Here is a 20,627-nt window from a genome sequence, read left to right on the forward strand (position 1 = left end):
TGAGACCCATAACATTGTCAAACGGGGTTCTACACTCAAAGAATCTCAACGGGAAGTTTCACCTTAATTTTCAAAACTTGATAGTGAGGCGAAGGTGAAAATAAAAGGATTGAACGGTGATTATGTACAAGTTTGCAAAACCGATTGAAAATCGTGAGTGTTAATACATGTTTTTTTTTTTTTTTTTTGTAAAAAATGCAAATTTTTAATTTTCTCGAAATATTTTTCATGAGCATTAAAGAAATATTTATAATGTATTTGGAAGCGGATTTACAATTTATTGAGCAACAAATGTATATTTAGTAGAATATTTAAGGCCAAAAGTAATAAAATAAGTGAAAAATATAGAGATGTTAAAATGTGTGTATACACACACACACACGCACACACACACACACACACACACACATATATATATTAAATTAAAAGTTAAAATCACCTGTAGGTGAGGCTTAAACAAAAAAATAGCAAAATTTTGTTTGTTAAATAGTCTTTCCCCCTATTTGGGTGGACAAAGACGGATCTATTAATATGTAGTTCAGATGTAGATAAAAGAAAAATTACCAAAAAGAAAAAAGGTTTAAATATCTTTAAATTTAGGTTTTAAATCTATGATTACATGTGTTTAAATATAAATTATAATAGATTTTACACGGGAAAATATATTTTGAAGAACATGAATATAATAGTTAGTTGTAGTGATAAGACAAATAAAAGAAAAATTAACAAAAATGATTCAAATTCCGAGGTACCAGAAAGTCACGCGAAATTTGAATAATTTTTGTACCTTTTTGTTAATTTTTCCTTTATTTCTCTTACCACGACAACAAACTATCGTATTCATGTTCTTCAAAATATATTTTTCCATGCATGGAGCCCAACTCGTTTTCTAAGCACCCGAGAGTTCACCTCCTTCTGCTTGCGCAGAGCCCGTTTCGTTATGCATGTGAGGTGTTCGCATCATTTTTCGTGCCAGATGCCTGCTCTTTTTGCGTCCACGGAGCCTGTATCGTTTTGACGTGCACAAAGCCAGCCTCATTTTCAATGCCCACCTCAATTTGTGCACCGTATCCCATCTCATTTTCGGTGCGCGGAGCTCGCCTCGTTTTGCGTTGCAGAAGCTCGCCCCTTTTGTAAGCTGAGCTCGCCTTGTTTTGCGTGCCATGGTTCACATCGTTCTACATGAGCTGAGTCCGTCCTGTTTTGCATGCACCAAGCCCACCTAACACATGTGTTTCTTGACAAAAATGCAAATTTGTTATTTTCGCAAAATATTTTTCTTGAGCATTAACTTAAAATTTTTAAGGAAATTGGAAGCAGTTTTACGGTTTATTGAGCAACAAATGTATACTTAGTAGAATATTTAAGCCGAAAACTAAAAAAATAAGTGAAAAATATAGTAGTGAGGCCTGGAATATTGTCAAATGAGGTTCTACACTCAAGAATCTCAACAGAAAGTCTCACCTTAATTTTCAAAACTTTACAATGAGACGAAGGTGAAAATAAAAAGATTAAATGGTGATTATGTACAAGTTTGCAAAACCGACTGAAAACTGTGAGTGTTAATCCACGTTTTTTTGTAAAAAATGCAAATTTTTTATTTTCTCGAAATATTTTCCGTGAGCATTAAAAAAATCTTTATAAAATGTATTTGGAAGCGGATTTATGATTTATGATTTATTGAGCAACAAATGTATATTTAGTAGAATATTTAAGGTCAAAAGTAATCAAATAAGTGAAAAATATAGAGATGTTAAAATGTATATTTAGTGTATATTTTTAATTTTTTTTTCAAGTTATAAATGTGAAAATCACATGTAGGTGAGGCCTAAACAAAAAAAAAATAGCAAAATTTTGTTTTGTTAAATAGTCTTTCCTCCAATTTGGGTTGACAAAGATAATTCTATTAATATGTATTTCAGATGTAGATGAAACAAAAATTAACAACAAGAAAAAAGGTTCAAATATCTTTAAATTTATGTTTTAAATCGTTGATTACAAGTGTTTAACTATGAATTATAATAGATTTTGCACGAAAAAGTATATTTTGAAGAACATGAATATGGTAATTTGTTGTAGTGGTAAGACAAATAAAAGAAAAATTAACAAAAAAAATTCAAATTCCGGGGTGCCAGAAAGTCAAGGAATTTCAATCATTTTTGTACCTTTTTGTTAATTTTTCTTTTATTTCTCTTACCATTACAACAAACTATCGTATTCATGTTCTTCAAAATATATTTTTTCGTGCATAGAGCCCGACCTGCATCGTTTTGGCTTGCACGGAGCCAATCTTGTTTTCCCTACACACCTTGATTTGGGCGTCGTATCCGATCTCGTTTTTCGGAGCTCACCTCGTTTTGCATGCCAGAAGCCTGCCCAATTTTCTGTGAGACGAGCCTACCTTGTTTTGCATGTCATGGTTCGTCTCGTTTTGCGTTAGCTAAGTCCGCCTTGTTTTGTGTGCGTTGAGCCCGCTCGCAAAATATTTTTCCTATGCGTTAAGTTGAACTTTTTAAGGAATTTGGAAGCAGTTTTACTGTTTATTGAGCAGTAAATGTATATTTAGTAGAGTATTTAAGTCAAAAACTAAAAAAATAAGTGAAAATATAGTAGTGAGACTCAAAACATTGTCAAATAGGGTTCTACCCTCAAAAATCTCAATGGAAAGTCTCTCAAAATCTACAATTTTATTTGACAAATCGGTCCTTCTTTTGATTCATGACACAAAAACTTATTTTTAATAATCCTCTTATTCAAGTGTCATCAGAGATCAAGACTTACTTACGCATAAAGATGCTGAGACAAATAATTTAGTACTACAGTTCAGTTGTATTCTTCGTTACTGGAACTGAGAGGTCTTATATTTGATTATTGACAAAAGCGAATTTGAACCACATTATTGCTAGTTTATTATAAGACTAAGTTCACCCTTTCCTTTTATGGTAAACAATCTCGTTTGTTTAAAAAATTAAATATATAAAAACTAAAATGACAGTATTTCAAATAAATATTGCAGTGCTAGGTGTTGAACTTGCAAACCATAACAAAGAAGTTCAGCCCTTGAGCTATCCTAAAAGTCGGGGATTTGATGGGGTCAAGCAACTAATTAAAGTAAAATATTTGATAAATTAATATAATTCGAGAAGTCAATTTAAAGCAATTTAAAGCCATTTCCTCATTTATTTTGGCCCTACGACTAATTGTAATTAAAATATAATTATGTCCAACCTTCAAAGTTCTATTTTACCTACCACATGGCTTCTATTGTGCGTGTGACAATATTTTAAACCAGGTATGTATCTGTTTATAAACGTAATCTCTCTCCCCAAGTTGCCATTAGAATAATAATGTACTAAAATCTGAGAAAAGTAAATATTGTAGTAGCAAAGCAGAAGAAAAAAAAAATCATTTTGGTATATTTTTTATTTTTTAATTATTACAAAAGATATTACTTATTAAAAAAATCGAAATATTTAAATTCTAGAAGTCGTGTGTTAGAAAAAAATTTCAATAAACATGCGAGGGCCAACTGGTTTTTTATTTCTTTGTCAAATAATAAATTTATTAGATTAAAGGTTAGATTACAAAGTTGACGAGGTTCGAACTCATACCGTGATGCAACAACAACACTGTTTTCCATCACTGTGATATATAGCCACTTGCGCGGACCGGTTTTTGATTGAATTGCTGCAAAATTGACCTCTAGCTTGGATATATGTTACGTCTATTAGCAATTAATGTACCTAAGTTAGCTTGTATACAATTATTATGGATTGGATGGTCATATATACCTGAAAGTCCAGCTTCAGTTTTAACTGCTTGTCAAATATTAGTGGGGTTCTAAATTCTGGAGAGCCCTCATTTGAATTTTTCAGCTCACAATCACAAGCTAACAGTTGAATAATGACATATGGATTCACAAGTGCTGATATATATTAAAGGTTGCAGAATATGATGCAAAATTGGCTGCTTCTTCTTCTTCTACTTGTACAGTTATATACTTGCACGCAACATGTACATGGTTGATCACGTATTTAGAGTTTGATTCTTTTTCTTTTAAATTATTCTCTCCTTCAGTTATCTCATATTTGATCGGTCACGATTAAATCACGTCAATATCTTGTATTGACTTTTTATAGAAAAAAAAGAGAAAAAACAAAGAGGAAAGTGAGAGGGAAGGAAGAGAATCCTACTTCCATGTATCTATAAAAAAATAAAAAATAATAATAAAAAAAAAACTTTTAATTGAATTGGTTGCAATTATTTGCTTTTATACTCGACATTTTATGCTCAAATCTTTCCTTGTGAGTTTTGACCAAATCCAATTCACTTTTCAAGGTTTGAATATTAAAAAATTGTGCAATAATACTATTCACACCATGTTTTTGTACCACATTTTCATAACATCTTATGTGACATTTGATGTGAACAGCCACATCATTTGAAGTAATCAGATTTTTAAATTTAGTTCATTATTTAATAAACTAATAATTAAAAAAACTAGTTAATTAAATGATGATTGTGGTATACAAGAAGTCTTTCTCCTTTCTTTCATTGGGTTTTGCAAATTTTTCAAATGATGTGGTTATCCACATCAAATGCCACCTAATATGGTATTGTATAAAAAGATTGTATGAATATCATTACTCTTATAATTAAACTTCTCGCATTTCAAGTGGTATTTTTAGTAAATTGAATTTAGATCATAAAAGTTAATATTTATATGATCCAAAATTAAATGTGTGCCAAACTTCGTGACCTATTTTCTCTTATAAGATTGGACCACATTCTTCAACAACATCAATATAGTATCCAAATGCAAATTGCAAACCATGTAACATACGTTATTCATGTAAACCGTGCATCATATGTAAACCATGCATCACTCTTCAAATTAAGGAAACATTCCATTTCAGCCTCTCTTGGCTATAAGTCTAGCTTCCACACTTGTAGCGAATTTCGAACTCAAGACCTCCAGTTTTTAATTTGGAGAAAGCCTTGCAATTCCTCTTTTACTATTGGGCCACTAGCTCGTGGTTAAAATATTATGTATTTCTTCCGTTATAATTTTATAAAAGTATAATGAACACGATGAATTTTTTTAGAGTACTAATAATAATTGTTGGAAAATAAAAAGTATTAATAATAATTCACTACAACTGTTACAATAATTTCGTACAATCCTTTTGAATGCTTTTTTATTTTTTTTCAAACAATGGTTCTGTATTCATTCTTCAATTTTATTCACGACCTAACAATTTCGAGTTTTAATCATTTTTGTCTAGAGATAAATTTTCTTTAAAAATATTTGAAAATAGAAAAATGACGTCATGATTGAGTAAGCGTTGGCACCTGCAAAGTGAGCGGCAAGTCCCTACCAACTGTTCCATCGGCGCGATTGAGTGCTTGTCTTCAACCTACCGTTTCGAGTCTGCCGAAAATCATCCAAAAATATTTAACCCCAAAAAAAGAAAAAGAAAAAAAATTTCATCGTTGGTATCGTAAATAAATGTAAAAGCCCCTTCCTTCAGTAATCAATCAGTCTTCGCGTCTTCACCAACCCCCCCCCCCCCCCCTCTCCCCCACCTTCTCTGTGATCCAGCAATGGCTTCCATTTCCAAGCTCTCCAATCCCACCCCCGCTTCCTCCTTGTCCTCCACCTTCAGCCCCAGAACGCCGCAGCCCAAGTGTTTGGTCCGCCTCCTCGCCACCCCCGCCGCCACCTTCAACTCCAAACTCTCCTCCAAGCTCTCCGTACGAACCAAGCCCTCTCTCCGGGGCTCTCTGGTGTAAGTCTTCCCCTTTTTCCGATTGCATATTATCTTTGTTTGATTTTTTTTTTTTTGGATCAGAAGCTGGATTCGAGCTTTGTTTCTTTTGCTTGATTTCGTTTTTTTTTCTGATGAAACTTGAAAGTTGTGTAATTTAGTATTCTGGGTTGCTGATTTGATTGCAAATGGAAAAGGTTTGCTCATTTGGGTTGACGGAAGTTTGCTTCTTTTGCAGGGTGAGGTGTTCTCAGAGTGATGGGAATGGAAATCCGGTGAAGAGAACTTATCTCCATGATCTGTATGAGAAGGAGGGACAGAGTCCGTGGTATGATAACCTCTGCCGGCCTGTGACGGATCTGCTTCCGCTTATCGCAAGCGGGGTTCGAGGTGTAACCAGTAACCCAGCGGTAATTACTCATTTATCTTATGTTTTTTGAACTTTGCTTATTGGTTTAAGATCAAATGAGAAATGGGTTGGAAGTGAAACTGTCAATATGTTCGTTGAATATCGTTTATTTTACCATGCCTTTTTCAGTTTTCGTGTTTTATGTGCAATCCGATCTAACTAGCTCTATATAATGCGGGATTGCAGATTTTCCAGAAAGCAATCTCAACTTCAAATGCTTACAATGACCAATTCAGGTATTTTCAATGATTATCTTGGTTGGTCAGAAGGGGCTGTGGTTGCGGTATTTTTTATTTGAATCGCATGTATATCTGGAATGATTGCGTGTGGAACTCTGTTGAGTTTCTGGTTGTAAGCTCTTGGCATCTGGGATGGGAAAGTTGGATTTGTTGTCCCTCTTTCTGAGTTTAAATTTTTTAACCGGCATACCCCTTGCTACACAGTGTTCATATGTCAATAACATATTCTAATGGAATTTGCAGGGAACTTGTACAGTCAGGAAAAGACATTGAAAGTGCATATTGGGAACTTGTGGTGAAGGACATTCAAGATGCTTGCAAACTTTTTGAGGCTATCTATGATCAAACAGATGCTGGTGATGGCTACGTTTCTGTTGAAGTTTCTCCCCGACTTGCTGATGACACCCAAGGGACTGTGGATGCTGCAAAATGGCTTCATAAAGTAGTTGCCCGTCCTAATGTCTACATAAAAATTCCTGCCACTGCTCCATGCGTTCCTTCAATTAAGGAAGTTATAGCAAATGGCATAAGTGTCAATGTGACTGTAAGTTCAATTCTACTATACTAATTATTTTTTTCCTCTTTATGGGGTGAAATTTTGAATCTTTGCTTCACCAAGAATAGATGGCCAACAAAGTCGTACGAAAGTGCATCTGAATGGAATTTTAAGTTTGTGTGGTGGTATGGTTGGGCTTTTCATAGGTGATTATTTTGACAGCGTAGATGAAATCTACACTATGTGCTATAGTTGTCATAAGTTCTTGAGTTCAGAGTGATCATTGTTCTTGTTAGGCCTTTTTAATGAGAAGAAGTTTTTGGGGCTGTGGCATCATCTCTCATTCGACCGAACTATTTAGTATATAATAGAATTGCAATTCCCTAATTGTAGAAGTGTTAACTCATACTTTCTCTTAATGTCTGTGCACAGCTTATATTCTCGCTCAGTAGATATGAGGAGGTGATTGATGCTTACTTGGACGGCCTTGAGGCTTCTGGACTAAGCGACCTCTCCAGAGTCACAAGTGTTGCTTCCTTCTTTGTCAGTAGGGTGGACACCCTCATTGACAAGTTGCTTGAAAAGATTGGAAATCCAGAGGCCCTTGACCTTCGAGGAAAGGTATATCAAAATCAGATGTTCAACTCTCTTTTTTTTAATCAAAATCAGATGTTCAACTCTCTTTTTTTTAATCACGAACATAAACCTTGAATGTGAGATTTGCTAACGTGATGAGTTAACTATGTCAGGCTGCAGTAGCTCAAGCTGCTTTGGCATACCAACTCTACCAAAAGAAATTCTCTGGCCCTAGATGGGAGGCTTTGGTGAAAAAAGGTGCTAAGAAGCAGAGGCTGCTTTGGGCCTCAACCAGCGTCAAGAATCCTGCCTACCCCGATACTTTATATGTTGCTCCTCTCATAGGCCCCGACACGGTGAGCCATCCCATTGTCCAACCTGATCTCTGATGCTTGATGGTTATTATTACTATGATTTTACATCTGTGATGATACATTACTTGCTTAAATAGACTTCATAATTGGAATATTTACTCTGTCAATGTTGATTTGTTGATTCATATTGCTTAATGTTTAATGCCGACTTTCCTTTTGCAGGTTTCAACCATGCCAGACCAAGCTCTTCAAGCATTTGTCGACCATGGCACAGTTTCAAGGACAATTGATTCCAATGTATCCGAAGCTGAAGGCATTTACAGTGCACTGGAGAAGTTAGGAATCGACTGGAGCTACGTTGGGAATCAACTCGAACTTGAGGGAGTGGATTCTTTCAAGAAGAGTTTCGACAGCCTGCTAGACACCCTGCAAGAGAAGGCCAACTCTCTTAAATTGGTTAGTCTGTAAGATGTAAGATGTCGGAACTATTTGTGTGAGTTGAATAAAGCTGGTGGGGGTTGTCGTCCTGTAAATTTAGCCTGGTGCTTTGTAAGACGTTGATTACGTTTGACGAGTTCTTTCCAGCAACAGGTTGAGTGGGATATTACAATTTGCTGTTGCACTTATGTTTGGCATTGTTTTCTTTCCTTCCCCCACTCTATGAAGGTGAAGCTAGTAGCCAGTTACCTTCAGAAATGTACGTTTCATTTGGATTTGAGAATTATGGGCCGTCAAGTAGATGATGCTCAATGTTATTCTCTGCAAGATTTTCCATTTCAGCTCGCAAATTGAATCATGAAGCTCAAAATTCTTGAATCCGACGGCCGAATTTTAAGTTACCTTCATACTACTGATGGAAAGTTTATGGATTTTCATGTTTTTTCATGGAAAGAAAATGCCCTCGTGTTGTTCTAGACTGTTAATTTTACTGACAATATTATTCAATTGACGGAAAGAAAATTCGAACTTAGTACAAGCACATTGATCTGACCATCTGGTATTATAACTTGGTAAATGTTTGTTTTATTCGTTACACATTCGAAATAAAATTAAATAGTACTAGAGAATTGAGGTTAGCTCATACAATAAGCGAGTCATAATAATTTGATATCGAGCTCATGTTAATAAGAAAAGAATAAGGAAAGGAATGGTAAAATAGAGGGGTTGGGCCAGACAAGTTGAGGCCGTCATCTTCCCGCCAAACACATTCCCTGGTTCAGTGGTTCCCCAATCACCACTTCACGGCTCAGACTCCAGTAGTCCACCCTTTTCTCTCCCTTGTCAAGTAGCACCACATCTACCATGTCTTCAATCTCAGCCGTCCGATCTCCACCACGACCGCCGTCCGATCTCCTGTTTTAGCCTCCTGCAATCCTCTGTGAGTGCCGAAACATCGTAGATTATTCAAGTTTGGAGTGCAGATGGTTAAAAATAGGAAGTCCCAAAATCGCCATCCTTCAATAACCCTGCTCATTAGTCGTAGTCATGTACATTTGTGTACTAGATTTTACCGTTTGTATATTTTATTTTGTTGTTCATACTCTCCTCATGTGACATATCATGTGATGTGAGAGACAGACAAGTGTGTCACTCGATGTGAGAGATGGGCACAAGAGATGCACCGCGTTTTTCCCTCACATTCTTTTGTTGCATTGTGATTGTTTTGGAACTACTTTTAGTGCCAGCACTTCGGGGGAAGGACTATGGCAAGTCGAAAATGAGTTATCCGGACTATACAGAAACTGAATCAGGTCTTCAGTACAAGGTTAACCATTGGAACACACAAAATTTTAGCCTCCTTGTTTTTATGAAGTTTCAAGCTCTCCAAAGTTTGATTTAGTTATTTCATCGAATGATTTATCTAAGAAGAAATGCAGGACTTGCGAGTAGGAGATGGCCCCAAACCGAAGGTAGGAGAGACCGTTGTGGTAAGCCACTCATTCTCCGAGTGCACGCTTTCAAGCTTTCACATGTTGATAGGGTTGTTTGGGATTGAGCCAATTTTGCTAGATAAATTTGTCTGTCGTATCCCCCTACGTGTTTTGTTGAGTCATTGTTGCAGGTTATGATCGTTGGATGGATTTCAGGTTGATTGGGATGGGTACACCACAGGATCGTAGTGCCCCCAGAATTGGGATATCCTGAGAATGACTACAACAAGAGTGCCCCAAGGCCGACAACATTTTCGGTAAATCTTTTGTCGTTCTGGCGATTCATGTAATCCATTTCTGCTTCTCCTTACAAGGTGCAATGTCGATGTGTAACGTGTTACAGGGACAACGAGCATTGGATTTCGTGCTGCGGAACCAAGGGTTGATAGACAAGACTCTTCTGTTCGATATTGAGCTCATCAAGATCATACCGAACTGATGAGCTCAATAGGAAATCGGTTGGCTGGCGAAAGAATGCGGCTTACTTGTCGTAGAGAATCTTATTCCGGATGCCAGAATATCGATTAGATGAGGTAGCAAATTTATAACAACAAACACCATCAAATCCTTGTGCACTAATTACTTCTGTACCTGAACCTTTTTTTTTTTTTTTTCTTTTTTTTTCTGAGAAGAGAACAATGAACGACTGCAGGTAGCCCGATAATTGAAATAAAAGTTATATTAAAAGAAAAACTAATGAAAAAGGCTTGAAAACTTTGAGTTTTAACGATAAGGACAAAATAAAAGGTAAAGTGATTAGTACCAGGATTGACTTTTTAGTGTAAAAATATGATTTTTCGTTAAAGTGACTAGTACCGGGAGCTTTTCGTTAAAGTTTCTATTATTAAAAGCTATGATCGTCAGCATAAATTAATGACACTAAACAAGATCCATAATCTGATAGAAGTGCAAATCATCAACAGTTAACTGCAAAACGAGAAGAAAATCAACACATACAAGGACCGAAAACATCTTAAGAGCAAATAATTCAAACCTGCTGAACATTCAAAAAGTCCTTGCCTTTATTCAACAGAAAGCTCCCTTCGCTTGTACCGCACCATCACCTTTCCTTTCACACCCACAACCATGGCATTCCAATCAATCTCGGGAAACGGTGATACCAGCTCCAGTTCAAAATTTCTCAGCAGGTGGCTCCATATAGCCTTTATCTGTAGGTATGCAAATGGCTCACCAAGGCATCCATGCCTGCCACCTCCAAACGAGATATACGAGAATGCCCCTGCAGATTTGTCTTCTTCTCTACCCACAGCAAATCTATCAGGATCGTACGTGTCTGGCTCCTTATAAATATGAGGAAGCCGGTTGGCAAAATATGGTGATGTGGCAACTATGTGCCCTTTCGGGACATCATACTCTTTGCCCTCGCGGGTTTGTACACTGAAATCACTATGCGAGCTTCGCAGCAGCATGATCAGTGGAGGGTGCAATCTGAGAGCTTCCTTGATGCAACGATACAGGACATCCATCTCTGCCAATATATCATGATCAACCTTCTTTCCGTGCTTTTTCATTAGGTTTTTCTGCTCCTCTGACACAGCAGACAAGAAGTCCTTGTGACGGAGGAGATAGGCCCCAGTCCAAGTGGAAGTGATGGAACTGGTGTGCTGCCCAGCAAAGAGAGCAGCAATGAGCAAGCCAGTGACCTCAGATTCAGTTGTTGGCCGGCCATTTTTGTACTTTGAGTCAATGAAACATTGCAACATGTCATTCTCAGACTGTGCAGCACGCTTACGGGAGTTTATGATCCTTGCAAAAATATCTGAAAGCTTCTTGCGTGCCTGGTCACGGCGACGGTGAGCTGGGATGGGCAGGTATGGAAAGATGACACTGATTGGAAGCATTCCATTGTCAAGGTCATGGAACAATGCTGAAACATCATCAAAGAGCTTATCACGAACTTCACGACCCAAGAGGCATCTGCTGGCTGTCAAGATAATCAGATGCTCAAGCTCATACTTTAAGTCCACCTCGCCACTGTCTCCCCACTTGGAAAAGTAATCCTGCACAGTAAAATTGGAAGACAAGAATTAACATCATGGAAGACCCTATGTATTAGTTTTCTAGAATAAATGAAATGATGAAATCTTCAGTCGTGCCTTGCATCTAATTGAGGTTTTGGGGTGATTTATTCTCGTTCTGATTCAGAGAAATATAACCACGCCCTTTGCAATACATATTTTGTATAAGAATTTAAAGAACCCTCATTCCAATCAATGTTCCTTGCGAAACTGCTACTTTTGTATCAAGAATAAAATTTATAGTTCAGGAAGGCGAAACACGTCTGGTTTAAAGGACCCTCATTCCAATTAATGTTCCTTGCAAAACTTGCAAGTCCTGGGATACAACTGGGGCAAGTGGTAGAGAAGTGAGCCTTAGATTACATCTCATATTGCTACTTTTTCATGAATCTAGAGGATCTTCTCTAAAGCAAATGTAAACAAATTACTAAACAAGTTGAAGGCTGAAGCAATCAGATAAACAACAAAACCAGCAAAATTCCAAATCAAATAATGATATTCAACCGAAACACTTACCTCTGCTTCAGTAACCATCTGATCCACATATCCCTTAAGTTTATTTACCCTGAGAGCCTCCGTGAAGAATCGGAACTGCTCCTGCCTCACCGTGTAATCCACATCGAACACAACTCCAGGGCCGAAAGTGGGCACATTGAACTGGTATACCTCCTGCTGGCTAAGATCAGCCTCCGGGGCCTTGAAGAAGTGGGCAGAAACCTCAGGACCAATCAAGAAAGTGATCTTCTTGTTAAGCAGATTCAATGTGAACACACTCCCGAGCTTCGGGTACTCTTCACGAAGCAAGATAATGGGGCCTTTCAAGAATCGGAGCAGTCCTCCGAGCACAGGCCACGTCTGCACCACCGGAGGAAGACGCTTTCCAGATCGAGACATAATTAGCGCTGAGATCAGCTTGGCCACCACCAGAGTGGCCAAAATCATCAGCCCCACACTGAAAAGCTTGTTATCCATATCCATTGTCACCATAATTTGGTCCAATTACAGGGACCTAGCAGAAAAATCCACACACAAATACAGAAAATTAGCAGCTTTCAATGAACAATACCACTCACCGCCAATTCTAACGAAAACCCAACAAAAATTTCACGACTTTTAACAGTAGATTTCGATTAGATCTAACTTTCAGCACAAAATAAACGAATTTATACAAATGCTTCGTCCGGCTGCAGGAAAATTGAATCGGAGCTTCGATTTTCTCGGCAATCAAACAATCAAGGAGTGAAAAGGGAACTAGAATCTGGTGAAAATTTCATCAGATTAACGAAAAGTTGAAGCAGAAGGACAATGCATGAGAGAAGATAAAGGCGAAGGATTGGGGATAAGAAAGAAGGAATTAGGGTTTCGTACCTGATTGCAGATTGGAGCGCAGAAAAGATGGGAGGAGAAGGACAGTAGAGACCCAAAACTCTAGTCGGGTAGTGACACAGTGTGAGTAAGCGAAGCCCTGAGTCGTGTGTATATACAACTCTGGATATTCAAATATTTTATTTAATAAATAAGTATTTTTCTTTAATTCACTCAAATTAGCCAAAACAATATATTTTGTTCTCTAGAGTTTGAATTTTCTTTTTCATAATTCAAATAAAATTAGTGTAATTATCTTTTCGTTTGTGTTAAAATTAGTGGAAAGTTGTTTTAATTTCTTACATCACTACTTAGAGTATTAAAATTTTTAACAGTTCAACTCGCTCTTATGTCAGGTCAATATTGGGCGAGAAGAAAAGTTAGTCCAAATGTAATTTGATTGCCTTCTAAATTTCGGTTTTCACACATATTATGTAAATAGTTAAAAGAGGCATACACAATTATACACACGAGTTATTTGAATCGTTAATTGTCTAATGGTTTTTTAATATATACAATATTATATATACTAAAATGTGTGAAAATGAGCTGACGATAATAATTTAAAATTTGTTTTTAGTGAAAATTGAATTCAAACCCTCTTATTTACAAAGGGTTTAATGTTTTAAATAGAAATTGTATGTTCCATTTTCAATATGTCCACAGGTAATTAGTATTCCTTTTTTGTATCAAAGTAACATTTTTCATAAAATAATTAGCTCTTTTCTATTTGTATGTTTGGAAATTGGAATTTATTTTCAAATATCCTTTTTTTTTTGGGGTCTGAATTTTCCAAGTATCCGTAAGAATCTCCTATTCATTCATTTGTTAATCATCATGTTCGAAAACGGTACGAGTGTAAAGCTGCGCTCGTTGGATCTGGAAAACAGTGGGTCTATGAAAAGGTGGTTTGACGTACACGTGTATTATTTTAATTGGTGGGGGGGGAGATTTACATCAATTAATCACTGAAAAGATCCTCTTCGGATTCTTTTCCTGAGATCCTAGAGATTCAATGATCGTAACCGTTTATCGTATATCGTACTGTTAGTTTTTGTTAATTACTATTTATATTTAATTTTAAATTTTAAAATAATTTCTAACTGCACAATGTTCGATGAACGATCACGATCATAAAATCTTTAAGATTCCCAATAACAGAACCCATCCAGGATCCCTTTCCATTAATCACCCGCCTGGTACCCAGTTGGGTAAAAAAGAAAAACGACAAAAGCAAGCACACCAAAGCGGCAAGGGGTGTGCATTGCTAGACGAGCCCGGAGGGTTTTCTATCAGCTTGTCAGGAACAAGTGGACGGATACTCCATGGTCCATGGGTGAAGGATATTCTTACCTTGCATTGCTACATTTGAGTATCGGCCCTCAACTCACAAACTCAATCATGAAATTGCCCTAAACTGTGAATTACATCAGTCGATCATAGTAAAATGTCCTTCCTCATTACAGGTTAAGAAGGTGGTAGTGGCGGTGATGGCAATGCTGGTGGGTCTACCTGTTGGGTACACAACGAGTACTGCCACATTTGATTAAAAAAATATAAAGTTGGGATAGTAGTCGATATTTTGTGCAACTTTGTTACTGACAATTCAAAAAAGTTTTTAACGAACGTTTTCCAATCAATAAAATAAACCAGGAATAATGCATGATGACTCTTTTAAGTGCTAATAGCATTTTTGAAGAGTGGTTAAGATAGAAGCACCCGGCATTACAACCACCTCACAACATTTCCACACTACTAAACTGGTTAATGGGCACCTGTTGAATCTGGTACAGGCCCAAGACTATTGCACCCAAAAAAACCACCTGCTTCTGTTGCAGCCTCAAGAACAAGCAAGGCATAACGTCGCCGGCAACAGAACTGCAATCTTGTGAAAAATGCAGATTACACTTCTGAGTTCTGACCAGGTTTAGATGCACTAGCTTAGCTACATGAGTGCCAATTGATAAAGAAATTTGAAATTAGGCTTCAAGAATCAAATAGAGATTGAACTACAAACTATATATAACAAGAAGCCTGGGCAGCACAAAAATTGAAGCAAACTTTGTAATACTGCTTCAAGTGTCCGCCCAAACCCGAGAACAACACAGAGTACTGAATACATCATCCTCCACCAAGACCCCTTTTCGCGCAATCTACTTAGAAGAAATAAAACCTTACTGATGGGGAGGTCAATTCTCTCATCTTCAATTTTCTTGATTTACTTCAATGACCTTGTCCTGAGGAATTAACTGCTATATCACCTTGTCCTCAGTCGGTGACTCCACTACGCCGTCCTGAATTTTGGCCGGAGTGGTTCATGGACCTAGTAGGTTCAGGTGCACGCCTTTTCTTTCGAAGCTGTGATGGCTCTCCAACACCAGATATGGAGCTTATTTGTCTGCTGCTATGAGTGGGGGTTGGGAGCCCCCATACTGTCCGTGACATTGTCGGCATAGAACTTCGTGTAGGAGTTGCAAAACTATGGGGAGAACGGGACATTCCAGCTGATATCTGCTGAATTTTCTTCAACTGTTTGGACTTTAGTTTTTCTTCAAGTTCACTGGGCTCCGGGTAAAACACAAGAGAAACATTCCGTGAAATCTTCCCAGCTGCCAAATAATAAACAAATTCAATATATGATAGTAACGGAGAGCAAAGGCCATTGCAGTAAAGACAGCAGAACAACAGCAACAATTGTAACGATAACAAAAAAATTTATCAAGATATTGTCACCAAAGAAAACTGTTTGCCATCTCAACCCAACATGACTAAAATACCATACAGCAACAGAACTTAATGTGATTACATAAAAAGGGAAGGTACTGATCACCTGTACTGGTTAAGAAAACAAGATATATGCAGAACCTAATCACGAACATATTCAGCTAGCATACGAGCCAACTGTAAAGATTTTAGGAACAAATGGGACATGAATGATGTATGTAAAGTAGCCAGCTCAACAAATTCAAGTTGGTTAAATTTTGACGGAACATCGAACTGTAAAGCCAAGGATCCGTCCCAATTTCTAAACATTAAGAAACTGAAGTTAAGCATAAGAACCAAAACTCAGACCATTATGTCTCATGTAGATTCTTAATATGAAGGGTCTCAAACGTACCAACTTTTGTGCCTGACGCAGAAGATACAAAAACTGTAGCATCTGGCTTTTGAGCTGTACTTTGCAAATCATATTCTTTGCCTACCAACATTAAAAACATAATATCAGCACTCGTTATTAAAAAATAAATATGCATTGCAGAGTCATACCCAAATGAGGTTCCTTGGCTATTGAAATTAGATGGATAAAAGAACTGCGTCTCAATAACTCTAACATGCCTCTTCTATCACTAAAGTTTATGTATAATTACCAGATGGGCCGACAAAACTGCCCAACTCTCCATCAGTGCCAAGCTTGAGCGAAACTTCTTGGCAAAAATCTGGATTCTGCACCCCGCATAAAATAACCCATAAAAATCGATCACCCGCAATGATCACATTAACAAACAACAACATGACTGATTCTAATGAAACTATCATTTATCTTGCCATCGTAAGGACCACGAGGCCATCGAAGTCAATCCCTAACAGCTACGAAAGGTTTCAGTTGTTCAGGACCATCAAACAGGTTGATAACTAGTTGGTAAAAGTACTTACAACTTCGGCATTGCTTTTTATACGGGAAAATTAAAACATGGGTCTTGAATAAAAGTACTAGAAAAGAACCCGGAAACCGAAAAGCAACGTACTTGATCTTTCGGCCAAGAAATGAGCCAAAGCTCTGTGGAGCCGTTCATATTGATATCCACAAGTGGTTCTTTAGCAACTTGGGAAAATTCTGGTGGAGGTTTGTAGCCTTCGCCTTCACCAACTTTACCCGAGCTTCCTGCCTCCATCTATCTCCCACCTCAGTTCACAAACTTACGCAGCGCCTTCGTAAAAAAAAAAAAAAAATTAAACAAAAAAAAACCAAAGAGATAAATAATAATCAAATGAATCCCAGTTCAGACACTTCGTCGAACACCAAGACAAGTTATAATTTTTGGATTGAAGAAGCTTAAACCTAGAAGTATGGGATTTGGGGAAATTGAAATTTTTTGGATTAAAGGGTACCTATGTAACAAATTGTAACGAAAAGCAGGAGAACCTCTAATGCAGCGGTCTGCGTTTATTTCTTCCTTTGTCACCCGCCCTACGCCCCATGTCTGTTTTGATGAAATACAAATACAAACAAATTTGGGTGGGTTGTAATGGGCTGAGTTTGGATTGACAACTCAACCTGAACCCGATCCAATAATTTTTTTTTATTATTATTATTTTGATCAGTGATATTTTGCACTAATCTATGCAGAAAATAAAATGAGTTTGAACATGACGTAATGGGTTGAAGATAAAGTTCCTAACCACCAAAACAATTTATCATTTACTAATTTAAAATTAATAGGACATGGTACCCCGACAAAAATCGTGTGTACTTCTCACAAGTTCAATTTATCTCAAAGTTCAAGGTTTATTTGGTATCATTCTTCAATCCAATTTTATATTTTAAATAATGATGATTATAGGTAAATTACTTAATACTTATTAGTTTCGAAAACAAATAATTGGATCTAAGAATAATACTAAACATGCCCTCAATTCTTCTTCTCTTTTTTCTTTCGAGGAGTGTATGAGGAGTTTTATTGGAATGTTAACATTTTGCTTTGTAAACTCCATCCCACATGAATGGAGTTTGCCCATTTGACATAGGATATATATTTTTGGGTAAATTACACAAAACTACATCAACTATGGATTGAACGACACTTTCATACCTCTTTTTTTTTTTAAATGACAATATCATACCTCATCTTAAGAATTTGTGACAATGTCAAACCTCCGTCAGTTTTTCTGTTAATTTCTCTGTTAAATGCTGACGTGGCCAGAGACAGGACACACTCACTAATCCAACTGGATTAAAAATTAATTAAATATATTTATAATAATTAAATATTCAAACAAAAATTAAGAATAAAAAAAAATTAAAATGGCCTAGGGGTACGGGCCTCCCCTTTCCTCCACCTGCACCAACCTTCTTCTTCTCTTCGATAGCCACCAAACTCTTCCCCATCCCCCCAACCCAACCCACCCCACCCCACCCCAATCCCCCACTTCTTCCCATCCTTTTCGAACCCAAACTCTAACCCTAATTCCCCATTTTCAAATAGAAAACCGTAACCTTCCTCACCTATCCCCCCAACCTTCCCTACCTGTCCACTCTTCCCTATCTTTCCCCCCAATCTTCCTCCACCACCATTTCTCCTTCCTCTCTCTCTCTCTCTCTCTCTCTCTCATATTTCTCTCTTTGGGCTACCTGCAGCTTTTCCCCCATCCCTCTCCCTACAACCTGCAATTCTCTCTGACACCCTCCTCCTTCATATTCAACAAGATCGGTGACGTCTCGACCAATCTAGTGTCACCCACCACTCACCGGATCGAGTTTCCCAGCGGCGAGCTTGGTATCGATGACGGAATTCTACTCAGGTCAAGGGCCGATTTCGGCTCCAGTGTCATCCTCGTGTATCCTCCGAGAGAGAGAGAGGGTGGTACATGAAGGTTGGGGGGGACGGGTGGAAAGGTTTCTGGGTTTTGGGGATGCATGTGTCTAGAGAGAGAGAAAAGAGAGAAGAGAGAAAGGCGATAGAGAGATGAGAAGGTGGTGGAGGAAGGTTGGGGGTGGGAAGGGTTTCTGGGTTTTGGGGATGCAGATGTCCAGAGAGAGAGAAGAGAGAAAGGCGAGAAATAGATGAGAGAAAAAGGAAAAGGGTTAGTACTGCGGGTATAAGGGAAGGCCGGATCCCTTAGGCCTTTTTTTAGTTTTTTAATTTTTAATTTTTTTAATTTTTGAATATTTAATTATTAAAAATATATTTATTATTTTTTAATCCAGTTGGATTAGTGAGTGGGTCATGTCTCTGACCATGTCAACATTTAACAGAGAAATTAACAGAAAAACTGACGGAGGTGTGACATTGTTACAAATTAGTAAGATGAGGTATGCCATTGTCATTTTAAAAAGACGAGGTATGAAAGTGTCGTTCGACCTATAGTTGAGTTAGTTTTGTGTAATTTACCCTATATTTTTTTGTAGAGATCTTTGTTTTTTGTTTTTTTGTTTTGAAAAATAATAAATACACAATAGTTACCTCTTCTTACACCATTATGTTTAATTTTGCTTGTTGTTTCTGTTTAACTTATTGTTAGTTGTCATGCTTTGATGTGGCTTCATTTACTACTTAAGTGGCACGTTGTGTGTATCTTCCCTTTGATGGCCTTTGGAGCCTATGTAATTGCTCCAGGTTACTTTAGAGCAACTCCACCCATAAATTTCCTTAGGCTATAGGCAACCCAATCCCCCAAGTGAGCAGTAACTATTTTTAGTGAACAGTAATTGCCCAACTACATCTTCATCCATAAATTGAATCGCTCAGACAATTTGTATTAAAATATTATTATTTTTTAATTTATAAAATAATAAAGATAATTTTATTTTTAATTTTAATTTTGTATAGGAATTTTAATCAATCTCGTCACCAATGGCGGAGCTATAATTTTTTTTTTATGGGTGGGCTAGCTAAAAAAATTACCCTAAAATCAAATGATAATTTTTTTTTGCTACATACATATTGTATGCAAAAATTTAAGTTTAACTTTTGTATTTGTATACTTAAAATTTACTTGGCATAAACTCAACAAGCTTCGCATTTGCAAACTGCAACAATTACAATGACTCATCAAATTTACATATATTTAGATGCAAACACAATAAGAAGATAGAAAACTTGACATCTCAATTACAATCACACAACTAGCACAAATCAAAACAATGAAAGTAGATGTAAAGGCAATCTTAAAAAAATTGATTGAAACTAATATAGAACCTGCTGAATCAAAGAAAAATAATATTGAACAAAATGACATCACCATTTCCATGATAAGTTTTATATTTCTAGTTGTGCTATATACTCGCCGGGCTAGTTTCATTAAAAAATAATTCTTCTTGCAGGTTTTTTTGTCTATTATATTAGACTATGCACTAAAATATATATACATATGCCACAAACTCTCTCTGTGCTACAACCCACCGTAGCCTTTGGTGTGGCTACGCCATTGCTCATCACTGTTATTATCCGAAAATACAATTTTTGTAGATAGATTTTTTAGTAGATTTTTAAAACAAATCTTGTAGCACCACGTGTCATGATTATGTAAGGTGGAAGAACATGGTTAGAGCAGTTCCAAGGTTGCTAGGCCCTTAGGCAACTCAATCCCCTTAAATGAACAACAACTGCCAGTGCACCCCTAAACTGAATATGCCATACAATTTGTATTAAAATATTAGTATTTTTATAATAAAAAATAATTTTATTCTTAATCTCCGATAACAATAAAAAAATTGGTTGAAAATATTAAAATGTAGTGTAAGCACGGTAAGGTGGAATAACATGGTTAAA

At 36.9% G+C, this 20,627-nt stretch overlaps 4 protein-coding genes across 5 annotated transcripts; 2 read left to right on the forward strand and 2 right to left on the reverse strand.

The window, feature by feature from the left end:
- The first annotated feature begins 5,390 nt into the window (after positions 1 to 5,390).
- Positions 5,391 to 8,618, forward strand: LOC103452497 (uncharacterized). Its single transcript, XM_008391992.3, has 7 exons — positions 5,391 to 5,789; positions 6,007 to 6,178; positions 6,364 to 6,413; positions 6,660 to 6,960; positions 7,345 to 7,533; positions 7,662 to 7,844; positions 8,025 to 8,618. The coding sequence occupies exons 1-7, from the start codon at positions 5,605 to 5,607 to the stop codon at positions 8,268 to 8,270; spliced, it is 1,326 nt and encodes a 441-aa protein (XP_008390214.2). The 5' UTR covers positions 5,391 to 5,604; the 3' UTR covers positions 8,271 to 8,618.
- Positions 8,619 to 9,293: 675 nt separating this feature from the next.
- On the forward strand, positions 9,294 to 9,977 carry LOC114820462 (peptidyl-prolyl cis-trans isomerase FKBP19, chloroplastic-like). Its single transcript, XM_070810957.1, has 3 exons — positions 9,294 to 9,567; positions 9,680 to 9,730; positions 9,890 to 9,977. The coding sequence occupies exons 1-3, from the start codon at positions 9,406 to 9,408 to the stop codon at positions 9,920 to 9,922; spliced, it is 246 nt and encodes an 81-aa protein (XP_070667058.1). The 5' UTR covers positions 9,294 to 9,405; the 3' UTR covers positions 9,923 to 9,977.
- A 630-nt stretch (positions 9,978 to 10,607) lies between these two features.
- LOC103452498 (sterol 14-demethylase-like) lies at positions 10,608 to 13,279 on the reverse strand. Its single transcript, XM_008391994.4, has 3 exons — positions 13,141 to 13,279; positions 12,289 to 12,781; positions 10,608 to 11,754 (listed from the first exon to the last, which is right to left on the reverse strand). The coding sequence occupies exons 2-3, from the start codon at positions 12,757 to 12,759 to the stop codon at positions 10,756 to 10,758; spliced, it is 1,470 nt and encodes a 489-aa protein (XP_008390216.1). The 5' UTR covers positions 12,760 to 12,781; positions 13,141 to 13,279; the 3' UTR covers positions 10,608 to 10,755.
- Positions 13,280 to 15,097: 1,818 nt separating this feature from the next.
- On the reverse strand, positions 15,098 to 17,402 carry LOC103452499 (mediator-associated protein 2-like). Of its 2 annotated transcripts, none has more exons than XM_008391996.4 (5): positions 17,282 to 17,402; positions 16,884 to 17,066; positions 16,506 to 16,581; positions 16,256 to 16,336; positions 15,098 to 15,746 (listed from the first exon to the last, which is right to left on the reverse strand). In XM_008391996.4, the coding sequence occupies exons 2-5, from the start codon at positions 17,028 to 17,030 to the stop codon at positions 15,406 to 15,408; spliced, it is 645 nt and encodes a 214-aa protein (XP_008390218.1). In that variant the 5' UTR covers positions 17,031 to 17,066; positions 17,282 to 17,402; the 3' UTR covers positions 15,098 to 15,405. The 2 variants fall into 2 exon arrangements, with proteins under 2 accessions (XP_008390218.1, XP_008390217.1); XM_008391995.4 differs by having other exon boundaries at positions 17,248 to 17,373.
- Between the last annotated feature and the right edge of the window lie 3,225 nt (positions 17,403 to 20,627).

Source organism: Malus domestica, chromosome 13 (assembly GCF_042453785.1).
Source record: "Malus domestica chromosome 13, GDT2T_hap1".
Lineage (NCBI taxonomy): Eukaryota > Viridiplantae > Streptophyta > Magnoliopsida > Rosales > Rosaceae > Malus > Malus domestica.

Bases quoted from the DNA above. Each gene is read 5' to 3' on its own strand.
- LOC103452497 (XM_008391992.3), top strand. From the start codon at position 5,605: ATGGCTTCCATTTCCAAGCTCTCCAATCCCACCCCCGCTTCCTCCTTG. The intron at 5,790-6,006 runs GTAAGTCTTCCC...CTTCTTTTGCAG, and splicing joins TCTCTCCGGGGCTCTCTGGT to GGTGAGGTGTTCTCAGAGTG. The intron at 6,414-6,659 runs GTATTTTCAATG...TGGAATTTGCAG, and splicing joins GCTTACAATGACCAATTCAG to GGAACTTGTACAGTCAGGAA.
- LOC114820462 (XM_070810957.1), top strand. From the start codon at position 9,406: ATGGGCACAAGAGATGCACCGCGTTTTTCCCTCACATTCTTTTGTTGC. The intron at 9,568-9,679 runs GTTAACCATTGG...GAAGAAATGCAG, and splicing joins AATCAGGTCTTCAGTACAAG to GACTTGCGAGTAGGAGATGG. The intron at 9,731-9,889 runs GTAAGCCACTCA...GATGGATTTCAG, and splicing joins AGGTAGGAGAGACCGTTGTG to GTTGATTGGGATGGGTACAC.
- LOC103452498 (XM_008391994.4), bottom strand. From the start codon at position 12,759: ATGGTGACAATGGATATGGATAACAAGCTTTTCAGTGTGGGGCTGATG. The intron at 11,755-12,288 runs GTAAGTGTTTCG...TTTACTGTGCAG, and splicing joins AGATGGTTACTGAAGCAGAG to GATTACTTTTCCAAGTGGGG.
- LOC103452499 (XM_008391996.4), bottom strand. From the start codon at position 17,030: ATGGAGGCAGGAAGCTCGGGTAAAGTTGGTGAAGGCGAAGGCTACAAA. The intron at 16,582-16,883 runs GTACGTTGCTTT...TGCGGGGTGCAG, and splicing joins TTTCTTGGCCGAAAGATCAA to AATCCAGATTTTTGCCAAGA. The intron at 16,337-16,505 runs GTAATTATACAT...TAATGTTGGTAG, and splicing joins CAGTTTTGTCGGCCCATCTG to GCAAAGAATATGATTTGCAA.